General features: G+C 40.8%; 1 protein-coding gene across 1 annotated transcript in view; it reads left to right on the forward strand.

Annotated features, from left to right (window-relative positions):
- The window catches only part of LOC124593675, a 106655-nt gene that overhangs the window by 30555 nt on the left and 61656 nt on the right, over nucleotides 1-14444 (forward strand). Inside the window, exon 3 of the mRNA XM_047131968.1 lies at nucleotides 10753-11000. Coding sequence (XP_046987924.1) covers nucleotides 10753-11000 — 248 coding nt within the window. The remainder of the gene's footprint in view (nucleotides 1-10752; nucleotides 11001-14444) is intronic.

Below are 14444 nucleotides of genomic sequence, written 5' to 3' on the forward strand. Positions count from 1 at the left end.
AGGAAAAAGAATCCCGTAATGGCAGTTGTGGGGAAGGCGGATAGTCGTCTTCAGTTCATTGGTAGAATTTTGGGAAGATGTGGTTCATCTGTAAAGGAGACCGCTTATAAAACACTAATACGACCTATTCTTGAGTACTGCTCGAGCGTTTGGGATCCCTATCAGGTCGGATTGAGGGAGGACATAGAAGAAATTCAGAGGCGGGCTGCTAGATTTGTTACTGGTAGGTTTGATCATCACACGAGTGTTGGGCTGACTGCAGTACAATTTTACTGCCGCCAACTTATATTTCGCGGAAAGACCACAAAGATAAGAGAAGAGAGACTAGGGCTCGTACAGAGGTATATAGGCAGTCATTTTTCCCTCATTCTGTTTGTTAGTGGAACAGGGAGAAAAGATGCTAGTTGTGGTATGAGGTACCCTCCACCATGCACCGTATGGTGGATTGCGGAGTATGTATGTAGATGTAGATGTAGATGAATGGGGCCAACAATGACTGAAGAGAATCGTTCAGTGTGACAGAAGTGCATCCCTTCTGCAAATTGCTGTAGATTTCAATGCTGGGCCATCAACAAGTGTCAGTGTGTGAACCATTCAATGGAACATCATCAATATGGGCTTTCGGAGCCCTAGGCCTGCTCGTGTTCCCTTGATGACTGCACTACACAAAGCTTTATGCCTTGCCTTGGCCTGTGAACACTGACATTGGACTGTTGATGACTGGAAACATGTCACCTGGTCGGATGAGTCTCATTTCAAATTGTATCAAGCTGATGGACATGTATGGGTATGGAGACAACCTCATGAATCCATGGTCCTTGCATGTCAGCACGGGACTGTTCAAGCTCGTGGAGGCTGTCTGTAATGGTGTGGAACATATGCAGTTGGAGTGTTATGGGACCCCTGATACGTATGGATACGACTTTGAAAGTTGATGTGTACATAAGCATCATGTCTGATCGCCTGCATCCATTCAGGTCCATTGTGCATTCTGACAGCCTTGGGCAATTCCACCCAAAAAATGCAACACCCCACACATCCAGAATTGCTACAGAGTGACTCCGGAAACATTATTCTGAGTTTAAACACTTAAGCTAGCCATCAAATTCCCCAGACATGAACATTATTGAGCATATCTGGTACTCTTCAGAAGAGATCTCCACCACCTCATACTCTTACGGATTTTTGGACAGCCCTGCAGGATTCGTGATGTCAATTCCGTCCAGCACTGCTACAGACCTTAGTCGAACCCATGCCACATCACATTGCGGCAGTTCTGCATGCTTGTGGGGGCCCTTCACGATATTAGGCAGGTGTACCAGTTCCTTGTACTTCTTACATTCCACAAAACTAGAAAATTTCCCATGTACAAGCAATTAATCCCCTTATAACATATAGTCTGCCTACTAAGACACATATATTCTCTGAACTAAAAACTCCTTCCGAACAGGCCTTGGAAGGCCCAATGGTACCGACTGGCTGCCGTGTCATCCTCAGCCCACAGGCGTCACTGGATGCAGATATGGAGGGGCATTTGGTCAGCATACCGCTCTCCCGTCAGTTTGCGAGACCGGAGCTACTACTTCTCAATCAAGTAGCTCCTCAGTTTGCCTCACAAGGGTTGAGTGCACCCCGATTGCCAACAGTGCTCGGCAGACTGGATGGTCACCCACCCAAGTGCTACCCCAGCCCGACAGCGCTTACTTCAGTGATCTGAAGGGAATCACTCTTACCACTGTGGCAAGGTCGTTGGCATATATTCTGTACAATGGATAAAATAAAACTTAGTAATTCTTTATTATTGAGGTAGGTTTGACCCCAGGTGATTCCCTGGGATGTGCTCTGCAACATATACTTATGGAAGTATAATTGAATTCGTTATTGCCCTGTTCTCAGTTCAGGGGTTTTAAATGCTGAATGGTATTCGCATACTTTTATCGCTACTGATTCACTTTATGCCATGATTGGGTAACAGAGATCAGATGCCTGCCTCTTCTTTTTTATCTAACTTTTTCAAAGTTACAGACTGTCAGTTAGTCCAACTTCGTGTTTCCATCTGTTCATTCAAGAGCTTGGAGTAAACAAAAAAAATGTAATGGTGGTGTACTACCCTTATAAACAGTGTTAATTACAACACTTATTGCAGAAAGATACTTATCATTCTTTACAGAGATAGTGCCCCCTTCACTCCTCTTTTGGTGTTGGTCATCCTTTTGGTCCATGCCCACTTTTCTCTTACACAAATATAGTGTATATTATCTCGTGCCATATGAAGCATCTATCTACCTTGCATTTTATGTAACCTAGACCCTACTCCTTTTGGTATCTAAGACCCACTTCTACATCTTGAATTTGAACATCCACTATAGCTGCTCAGGAGCAGACCTCCAAGTGTTAAGAAACTCGGATATTCATACAACTTCTTCATTTGAGTGTAGCTTGGATGTTACCAGGTCATTAGCTATGGTGCGTGCTTCTATTGGCCTGTGTAACCCTTCTCTGTTTTATGTGATGTCAGTAACACTTCGTTTTTTTTGTGAACACATGAATAACAGCCAAGTATTATTTGTTTCTTAATTGAACTGTGCACTTGGGGTACAGTGGCAGGATTATATTTTGCATTGTTAATGTCTAAACTTAAATATCATGTACTTTCTAAATTAAACTTATTCATAGATTTGGTTGACACTGTTTGTGTAGTTAGCTCATTAATTTTATGTAATTCATCTTATTCTTACTTTACTTTTTTCATGATCTAATAGCGGTATCTAATATAATGTAGTGTCTAGAATATGTTGAAGAAACAATACTATTTTATCACCAGTTAAACCATTAGTTTGCTAATGGCCGTGCTACAGTGGCAACACTGGTTCCCGTCAGATCAGCCAAGTTAAGTGCTGTCGGGCTGGGCTAGCACTTGGATGGGTGACCATCCAGTCTCCCGAGCGCTATTGGCAAGTGGGGTGCACTCAGCCCTTGTGTGGCAAACTGAGGAGCTACTTGATTGAGAAGAAGCGACACCAGTCTCGCAAACTGACATACGGCTGGAAGAGCGGTGTGCTGAGCACATGCCCTGCTGTTTAACAATTTTCCACGTATTAGTAATAAATTGCATATGTAGAGCGTACAGTGTGTGACACAATGTGGGTAATCCTTGTTGAATGTTCCCAAAATTTAGCTAGTGACCTAGAAAATGCCCAAAAAATACTTTGTGTTTTCATCTCCTTCCAGTTTTAACTCTGGAAATTGCTTGGAAAAACTTGTTCCATTTCCTAGTTGCAGCTCCTCAATTAGCTCTCCTGGCAGTCTGCTACTCCTCTTTTGTTTTTGAAAGCTTGTCCCAGATTTTCTGGAGTTCCTCACCGTGCCTATCCGAGAGTGCTTGCATACTGTGTTATATTGACAGTTGAATCAATTTTCTTTTGTGCTTTCTGCTTTTCTAAGTCAGTTAATTGATCCTCCAAAATAGCAAAGGTGGAACCGGGAATAACTGTTAAATTTGATTATTTGGTTTGTTCTATTGCAGTAAACCTCAATTGTGTGTCTGAGATTTGTTGCTGTACTGTTTTAAATTGCTCCATCATAAATTCTTGCATTTTCATTATTTACTTCATGAAACTTCATTGACCTGTCTTACTAGATCGAACTGTTTATGTATCTTGTCATGTAGCTCCCCACTTAACATCCTAATTTCAGTTTGTAACTATGTAATTTTAGCATTTATTTCTTTTTTCTTTGTCAAGATTCTCTATTGTGTGTCTCTGAACTTGTTTTCGTCCCAGCAATAGCACTGATTCTAGTAGGCAATGCAGTTCATTTTTTAAGCCAGTAATACAAGAAGTTTAAGTTTTGACATCTACTTTTATTCCTTTAACCATTCAGAATCATTTGTTGCCATGACTGTACTAATTGCTGGCATGCACTAACAAAATCAGTATCACCAGTTCCTAACTCAGTGCCTACTTTTGCAGCACCACAAAGACTCAGTACATACCTAAGAAAGGAAAATTTTGGTCACTCAAACCTGTTGTGATCCCATTAGCGTAAGTACACATGCGAGCCCCCTTTCAAATACAGCTCACCAAAGATTGAGAACAGCACTTGTCACCCCAAGTTGTCAGTGAAAAGTTGATACGCCAGACGAGGCAGACCACGTCGCCGGCAATTAGTCATTTTGCGACTGCAGCCCGGGTGGGCTGCCGATGCAACTGTGGTTGACTGCAGGTGTGTTGGCACGGTGCCAAGGAGACGATAGCAGCTTACAGCTAACTCATATATTGTTCTTCCCATTTGTGTACTTATTTGCTCCTTTAATGAAGTTGCTCTTGAGGGATTCAGCAATATCCCTGCAACATATTTATTTTTTGTAGAATTCGTTTATTTGCAGCACAAACAACAGTTTATACACTGTCGGAAATCCAAGTTGTTGCCTCCATTGCTATGGTCAACAGCATCATGTACTGACAAAACTGATCTTCTTTGATCCTTTTTTTGCGTTTTAAATCAAACATATTCTTTTTCTTTCAATTAAATCTTCTTATCCACTGGCGCAAGCCCATCCAAAAGTCCTGTTTCAAAAGGTGCCAGAATGTCATAAAATGAGCCAACCATTGTTCAGGTGTCCTCGTGTTCCTTCTTTATTGTGTGTGTATTTCACCTCCATGACATACATTCCACGTTACAGCATACAATTTAACAAGGTTCATAATACGCATTAGCCTTTGTCATTTCCGCTCTGTATGGCATCTCTGAATTTCCCTGACAACTGATGTCATGATCATTGTCATGCATGTCAAGGTTCTGTGATTTGCAGCGAACCTCCGGCGTTGTACATTGTTTTCATGGAATAACTGCTGTGACCAGCAGGTGTGTCTATGTGTTGGAATCCTTGTGCTCATCGCCCCTACCTTGCAGATATAATTTGCTCACAGTTACTCTCAAATGACATGTGCAAAAGAAACAGAAAATTTTGTGCATAATATGCAGTCCAAAACAAACACTTCACTTTCTCCAAAGTGATATGTTACGTCTCAAGTCCTGCCAATTGTAGGGAACACTAGTGTCCATTAAACTAGTAGTGAAATTGACATTCAGCTAATCAGCTTTGCAATCAATAACAACAAGGGGATCCGTAATGCCCGCCTGTGGGCATACTTTTACATGGTAGATGATATTTCCATTCAGAAACTGTTTCTCTAATAGCAAAGTTTATGTCGGAATTTACAGGAGTGCATACTGTGATATATGTGTCTTGGAAGAGAGAAAAGAAATCTGAAAAGAGCTGGCGAGTAACTTTCCAGAAAAGTTAAGTGTGAGTTACACAGCTTCAGCAACCTGTAAGTTCAAGTGTGTTTTGAGGATGACAGAATCCTCCATGTAGCTAATAGAGAGAGGGAGATAGTGAAAAAGACGTAAACCTCAGCAGAATAGAGATAGAAGATGTAATTTCTGGAGTAATCATATAGTTATGGAGAGATGAAAAATACCTAACAAAGTATAGGTCAGCTAAAATAGGAGTGATTGAAATTTAGTTTTGAAATTCACCTGGCTGTAATAGATTTCAGAATGGCACAGCAGAGCATGCACAGACCAATCCTGTTAAACTTTCCAGTTCCCACTAAGATAATTCTACTAGCCATTGACAGTATTATGAAAAGGGTACATTTCTACTCACCATGTAGAGAAGATATTGAGTCTCATACAGGAACAACAAAAAGACTATCATTGGATGCTTAGAACATTCTTCAGAGTTAGAACCAGAGGGGGAAACTTAGAGTGTTGAAAGTCAAAACACACCTCACAAAAAGAGGAACATTATCCTGAGTTCTACTCAGTTTGGAGCTAGAAAGAAACTGAGTGAGAATTCCAGAATGCCAACCAAAATGAGTAAAAGCAGGAAGAGTAACTCTATTCCGCTTTGCCGAAGCTGATGATGACATTGTACTAATAAATGAAAGTAGACACAGCTTCATGAACGTGATGTTGAAGACAGGACTGTAAAGCAGTGAAGGGAAAATAGAGTACATGGTCATCAGTAAGAGCGACTATGAAAAACATCCGTAGCAGTTAGTGATCTGACGTAAAAACATATTGCTTTACATAGCTGTGAAAACATAATTAAAGCAAGACTATCAGCAGCTAATAGAGCATATTTTGAATTACCTCATATGCTAAGAAATGGATCAGTGGACTGAGTCATTAAAATGACTGTGCTAATTCTCTGTTCAACTAGTATCCTGTATTCAAGTGAAAGATTAACCTTCAGAGAGACAATTGGATATAAACAGGCAGTTTCTGAATGAAAGGCTCCCAGAGAGGGGGGGGGGGGGGGGGGGAGAGGTCTCTCTGGGGGACCTTGTAACGCTAGTAGAATATGTTGTTGTTGTTGTGGTCTGCAGTCCTGAGACTGGTTTGATGCAGCTCTCCATGTTACTCTATCCTGTGCAAGCTTCTTCATCTCCCAGTACTTACTGCAACCTACATCCTTCTGAATCTGCTTAGTGTATTCATCTCTTGGTCTCCCTCTACGATTTTTACACTCCACGCTGCCCTCCAATGCTAAATTTGTGATTCCTTGATGCCCCAGAACATGTCCTACCAACCAGTCTCTTCTTCTTGTCAAGTTGTGCCGCAAACTCCTCTTCTCCCCAATTCTATTCAATACCTCCTCATTAGTTATGTGATCTACCCATTTAATCTTCAGCATTCTTCTGTAGCACCACATTTCGAAAGCTACTATTCTCTTCTTGCCCAAACTATTTATCGTCCATGTTTCACTTCCATACATGGCTACACTCCATACAAATGCTTTCAGAAACGACTTCCCGACACTTAAATCTATAATCGATGTTAACAAATTTCACTTCTTCAGAAACACTTCCCTTGCCATTGCGTCTACATTTTATATCCTCTCTACTTCGACCATCTTCAGTTATTTTGCTCCCCAAATAGCAAAATTCCTTTACTACTTTAAGTGTCTCATTTCCTAATCTAATTCCTTCAGCATCACCCGAGTTAACTCGACTACATTCCATTATCCTCATTTTGCTTTTGTTGATGTTCATCTTATATCCCCCTTTCAAGACACTGTCCATTCCGTTCAACTGCTCTTCCTAGTCCTTTGCTGTCTCTGACAGAATTACAATGTCATCGGCGAACCTCAAAGTTTTTATTTCTTCTCCATGGATTTTAATACCTACTCTGAATTTTTCTTTTGTTTCCTTTACTGCTTGCTCAATATACAGGTTGAATAACATCGGGGAGAGGCTACAACCCTGTCTCACTCCCTTCCCAACCAGCGCTTCCCTTTCATGCCCCTCGACTCTTATAACTGCCATCTGGTTTCTTTACAAATTGTAAATAGCCTTTCGCTCCCTGTATTTTACCCCTATCACCTTTAGAATTTGAAAGAGAGTATTCCAGTCAACATTGTCAAAAGCTTTCTCTAAGTCTACAAATGCTAGAAATGTAGATTTGCTTTTCCTTAATCTATTTTCTAAGATAAGTCGTAGAGTCAGTATTGCCTCACGTGTTCCAACATTTCTACGGAATCCAAACTGATCTTCCCCAAGGTTGGCTTGTACCAGTTTTTCCATTTGTCTCTAAAGAATTGCGTGTTAGTATTTTGCAGCTGTGACTTATTAAACTGCTAGTTCGGTAATTTTCACATCTGTCAACACCTGCTTTCTTTGGGATTGGAATTATTATATTCTTCTTAAGTCTGAGGGTATTTCGCCAGTGTCATACATCTTGCTCACCAGATGGTAGAGTTTTGTCATGACTGGCTCTCCCTAGGCCGTCAGTAGCTCCAATGGAATGTTGTCTACTCCCAGGGCCTTGTTTCGACGCAGGTCTTTCAGTACTCTGTCAGACTCTTCACGCAGTATCGTATCTCCCATTTCATCTTCGTCTACATCCTCTTCCATTTCCATAATATTGTCCTCAAGTACATCGCCCTTGTATAGACCCTCTATATACTCCTTCCACCTTTTTGCTTTCCCTTCTTTGCTTAGAACTGGGTTTCCATCTGAGCTCTTGATATTCATACAAGTGGTTCCCTTTTCTCCAAAGGTCTCTCTTTTCCTGTAGGCAGTATCTATCTTACCTCTAGTGAGATAAGCCTCTACATCCTTACATTTGTCCTCTAGCCATCCCAGCTTAGCCATTTTGCACTTCCTGTGGATCTCATTTTTGAGACGTTTGTATTCCTTTTTGCCTGCTTCATTTACTGCGTTTTTATATTTTCTCCTTTCATCAATTAAATTCAATATTTCTTCTGTTACCCAGGGATTTCTACTAGCCCTCGTCTTTTTACCTACTTGATCCTCTGCTGCCTTCACTACTTCATCCCTCAGAGCTACCCATTCTTCTTCTACTGTATTTCTTTCTCCCATTCCTGTCAATTGTTCCCTAATGCTCTCTCTGAAAACCTGTACAACCTCTGGTTCTTTCAGTTTATCCAGGTCCCATCTCCTTAAATTCCCACCTTTTTGCAGTTTTTTCAGTTTTAATCTATGGTTCATAACCAATAGATTGTGGTCAGAGTCCACATCTGCCCCTGGAAATGTCTTACAATTTAAAAGCTGGTTCCATATCTCTGTCTTACCATCATATAATCTATCTGATACCTTCTAGTATCTCCAGGATTCTTCCATGTATAAAACCTTCTTTTATGATTCTTGAACCAAGTGTTAGCTATGATTAAGTTATGCTCTGTGCAAAATTCTGCCAGACGGCTTCCTCTTTCATTTCTTACCCCCAATCCATATTCACCTACTATGTTTCCATCTCTACCTTTTCCTACTCTCGAATTCCAGTCACCCATGACTGTTAAATTTTTGTCTCCTTTCACTGCCAGAATAATTTCTTTTATCTCATCATACATTTCATCAATTTCTTCATCATCTGCAGAGCTAGTTGGCATTTAAACTTGTACTACTGTAGTAGGCGTGGGCTTCGTGTCTATGTTGGCCACAATAATGCGTTCACTATGCTGTTTGTAGTAGCTTACCCGCACTCCAATTTTTTTATTCATTATACTCCTGCCACCGAACTTCACTAATTCCCACTATATCTAACTTCTACCTATCCATTTCCCTTTTTAAATTTTCTAACCTACCTGCCCGATTAAGGGATCTGACATTCCACGCTCTGATCCGTAGAACACCAGCTTTCTTTTTCCTGATAATGATGTCCTACTGAGTAGTTCCCACCCGGAGATCCAAATGGAGGATTATTTTACCTCCGGAATATTTTACCCAAGAGGACGCCATCATCATTTAACCATATAGTAAAGCTGCATACCCGCGGGAAGAATTATGACTGTAGTTTCCCCTTGCTTTCAGCGATTTGCAGTACCAGCACAGCAAGGCCATTTTGGTTAGTGTTACAAGGCCAGATCGGTCAATCATCCAGACTGTTGCTCCTGCAACTAATGAAAAGGCTGCTGCCCCTCTTCAGGAACCACACGTTTGTCTGGCCTCTCAACAGATACCCCTCCGTTGTGGTTGCACCTATGATATGGCCATCTGTATCGCTGAGGCATGCAAGCCTCCCCACTAACGGCAAGGTCCGTGGTTCATGGGGGGGTAGTAGAATATATTAAAAAACAAAGGACTGTTGGATCAGCAGTCAAGTCCCAGCATTGTAAATAAAGTGAAATAGTGTTGATATAGTTAGGCTGGGTGCATATTGAGGATGCCAGAAAACAAATTTGTATTATTGACTTTCGGAGGAGCTGTGGGTGGGAACAGGAGACACGGAGGCCTCAGACGATGTGGAAAGACTACATTGATGATGGTGTTGAAGAAATGGTTCTTGCAAAGAAATCCAGCATATGATAGCTAGTCTGAAGCAACTAGTAAGAAGAATAAGAAAGAAGGGTTGGACACAAATTTTAAAAACAAGCTTAATTGAATTTGTGAGCTGTGATAAGATTTGAAGTCGACACATATTATGGAGCAGTGTAAGGAAAGTGAAAAACAAGTATCTCATGTTCTTCCCTTTGTCGTTGTTGTTCCTAACCCCCCCCCCCTGCCCCCCCACATCTTCTCTCTCTCTCTCTCTCTCTTTCTGTGTGTCTGTCTGTCTGTCTGTCTGTCTCTCTCTCTCTCTCTCTCTCTCTCTCTCTCTCTCTCTCTGCCCTTCCTCCTGCTTTTCTTGCTGTCCAGTTTTTCCCTCTTACTATATTCATCAGTCTCTCACATCCTTCCTGCCCCACTCCACATTCTGCCTCTTTACCCCCCCCCCCCCCCCCCCCCTCCCGCCCTGCCCCTACCTTCATGCTCTGTTCATCACTTCTGATTTTCCCATGTACATTATTCCTCATCCTCCCCTCTTTTTCTCTCATACCATATTTATCAGCTCCCATCACAACCCTCCACCCCCCCCCCCTCCTCCCCCACCAACCATATTACCAAACGCCTCTCTTGCACTCTTTCTCCAATTGCCCTTCTCTCTCACCTGCAATCTCAAACTGTAATAATATCAACATAAGACTTGATGCACATTTCAATTCATACAGTTTTATTTACTACATACAGTATCTGAATTTATATTTCCAGAACTAATTTTGAGGCATATTTGTGGTTCCAATAGTCAGTTCACTCTGAAACCACATGCTGTGAATGTTGGGTATTCTTACTATTTGGTGAATAATTATCATTGAAATATGTTTATTTAATTTTTCATATCATGATGATGTGAATAGAACAATTTATACTACTTTGATTTTGGTATATAATGTTGTTACAGGATTCAACACTGAATAAAGAGCCAATGGTACACATAAGTTCACCAACACTGAATGCGTTCACCATGGACCAGTGGTTTGTTGCTCGCAACATGATAGAGGCCGATGATGATGATGTTCAAATAGTGGATGTATTTTGCCGACCTCGTCAATCTAATGATAGGACTGCCAGTTCAGACCAACCTGAGGAAAGGCAACTAGACGCAAATGGTTCAAGACCTACCAGCAAAATTAATGATGGCAAAGCTGGGTATGAAATTGTATCCAGTTTATCTCTATTTGAGGTTGTTAGTATTAAGCGAGGGTATTATCTTAAAAATAGCATTCTTGCATTGATTTCCAAAGATGAGTACATATATCAGATTGCAGCTGATTCTTTTAACAGTAATTGCCCTAGTGTAAAAGGTAAAAATATATTCATAAGTTATTTTGCGCACCAAGTGTTGGCATCTTTCCCTGAAGGAAATTCAAGTAGGTTATTTCTAATTATCTAGTACTTCTCACACTGACAGTAGAGTAAACTTTACAATACAATAAAAAAGAACAGAAGCTGTTACCAAGTTATAGGAACCTAATCAACTCTAGGATAGTTGTCCTGATTGTAGAGTTACCATTATATTCTGTAAATGATCATGTTCACAAATTCATTAATGTATTTGTGAACATTCATAAGTGATACAATTTCATGACATGATTAAATGCCTTTCTGCTAAGAAAGTGGTTTAGTTGCCACTCCTCAAAAGACTGGAGACCCTCCACAACAGTTAATAGAATGTTTATTGAAATCAAATGCTGTAGTTGTCAGTTAAGCTGAAATTTTATTCACATAACTAGTTTCAATTAAAATACAAATCATTCTCGTGTGTATTAAGCACAGCCACACAGCAGAAAGTATGAAATAGAATTAAATGCCGTAGTTTGAGCAGAAGTAAAAATCATTTTAGTATGTGACTACTGTTCTTTGCATACCATTGAATACACTTCAGAATGATTCATAACTCTGCCGAAACTGGTTTTGTGAATGAAATTGTCAATTAACAACTGGAGCCTTTGATTTTAATAATTATGATTTAAGTAAAATCTATTATCCATACAAAATCTTGCTTACAACTTATCAGCTGGGAAAGGTGTGGGTACAGCAACTTGCAAGGTTCTACTTGATTCTGTTGGTTTGATGACCATTGCCTATGACTCTAAGACATAGCCTATTTACAACCAGTCTGTAATAACTCCCATACAAGTAGATTCACACAACTCCTCATAAGAGAAATGTCTCTAAAAGCAGTTTCAGTTGTAATGTCTTTCCCTTCTGTTTTAAGAGATTTAATTAACATTAGAGTGAACTCATTTTATTGTCATTAATATTTAAATATTCTCGACATACTGTTGATTAAAAAAGGGACCAATACATTTCAGAAATAATAGTTGCAGTTTTATGTTTTGCCTACTGACTACCTCTTTTGGTACACAGACCCTCTTCAGGCCATCCCCTGGCATACATCATCACACTTTTTGACGAAAATAGGACGGATCCTCAGTAAACACAAAGTGAAAGTGATTTTTCACCCTCCACCAAAGACTGCAGCTCTCTTGGGTTCCGTTAAAGATGATTTGGTGCTTTGGAAGCCTGGGGTTTATAAGATCCCCTGTGAGTGCAGCCGTTCATACTTCGAAAAGACGACACGTACAGTCCAGGAGAGATGCACAGAGCACCGCAGGTACACCTGTCTCTTACAACCTAATAAAACTGTGGTGGCAAAACACTATTGACACTGGGCACTCTATGGTGTGTGATAATGTCAAAATTTTAGCCTTGACTTCATCTTTATGGGACTCTGTAGTGAAAGAAGCAATTGAAATTCGGTTGGCAACAAATTTAATTAATAGAGATAGTGGCTTCAGCTTGGACAAATTATGGAATCTGGCAATTTTTGTAATTAAATCACAAAGACGTCATGACGGTACAGCTCTTCGTGACACATCGATATCGCCGTGTGGATCGACTGCGCAGCCATAGATTTAATTTCCATGCATATGTTACACATCTTTGCTGCCTATCTACATCTGTGGCACCTTGTGTATCTTTGCCCAGATACGCAGTGGTTCGGTCCTCGGGTTTAAAAGGACGGAGCAAGTGCTGGAGCGCTAGTCACCTCGGCTCACTCTGATGATGGCTGGGCGGTATTCGGCCGTCGTAATTTAATGTATATATTATTATTGTTATTATTATTTTTTGATTGTTGCCGACTTACGTGGTGGGCCTTAATAAAAATGATATTTAAGTTGAACAATGTAATAAACTTTTCATATAAATTTCCTCGGCTAGTCAGTTCACTTTAAAGCAAAAGATCTTTAGTTATTAATTACAACTGCGGCCCACACACGCGCGAGAGTATTTTCTTACCTCCGTTAACCATTGTATTGTAGTCAGAGTCCTGGCTCTGGGTCTCGGCTATGCTACTGAAAATAAGAATCTTAAAGCTAAGTATTTCTGCAACTTCGTGCGGCTGTGGAGAAAAATTGATATTATGCTAATAGCGGGCGAGTTTTCAGCTTCCGTTAAATTTTCATAAGTTAATATCGCCACGTAATGGCGTCGTTGGCTGCATCGGCCGCTGCGATTGTTGAGCTGTAAATTACTTGAATGCAGGTTAATTCAAGGAAGGCAGACATGAAATCGGGATCACCTCTCACAAATTAAAAGTGCACAATAATATTAAATCAGTATATTATATGTTTAACTCATACAAATATGCTTACATTCGTCAGCACACGCAAGATGTCCCTCTAGACACATTCAAGACAAAAGAAGAAGTGAAGTCGACTAAAAAATTAACAAAAGAGCGTATCTTTTCTCTTTAGATCATTCTGTCATAAATTATTTCTTTGCAATCTAAACCTACACAGAGAAATTATTATTTTACGGCTACATGATAAAAAATTTGGCACTGGGGACGCTATATTGCCCCCCGAAATGTTTATGTCATAAAAAAATGTTCGTGTTTTTTGACATAAATATTTCCACTTTCATGTCCACAGTGTCCACACGCAGATTTTTCTTTCACAGTTTGCATATGTCACATCGTATATTTAAATCGTTAAATTACTGAGGTGTGTTGCGCACAAAGTGTAATACAGATGAGGTTCAAGGTATACAACAACGAGTTAGTCCGGAATATTTGAAGTCCCAGGGGTGTCAACTGTTCGCTCCCCATTTGGCGCGGCCGTAGGGAAACCTGGGGAAAACCTCGGCGGAGCGACAGACTAACTGCTTGGGTCACTTTTACTTAAACGTTTCTGGAATGTCATTGGAGTACAGGATGTGCATACAAATATTTTTGTTGCACTATGCAAAAAATGACGTCATTATAACACTTGGTTGCGGTGTCGTTGATGATCTACGCCGCGACGTTTATCTCGCGACGGCGTCGGTTGGTGTGTTTGGTGCTCGGCGTTCGCGGCGGCTGCGGAGAGGTCAACGCCCGCTCGACGCCAGCGTGTGTCTCGCCGTCGCGGAACGTCAGAATCAGCTGATCGGCTGCACGGTTGGCGATGCGCTTCTGTCTCGGCCAGGCGTGGCGGAGTGGGATGATATCCGCCCCCCGCTCTTGTTGGCAGGAGTCAGCTCTGCTACGCATCTCCGACGTAGTACATGAAACACACACACAACCAACGTAATATTTGTTTCCCGCCG

This window comes from Schistocerca americana, chromosome 2 (genome assembly GCF_021461395.2).
Source record: "Schistocerca americana isolate TAMUIC-IGC-003095 chromosome 2, iqSchAmer2.1, whole genome shotgun sequence".
NCBI lineage: Eukaryota > Metazoa > Arthropoda > Insecta > Orthoptera > Acrididae > Schistocerca > Schistocerca americana.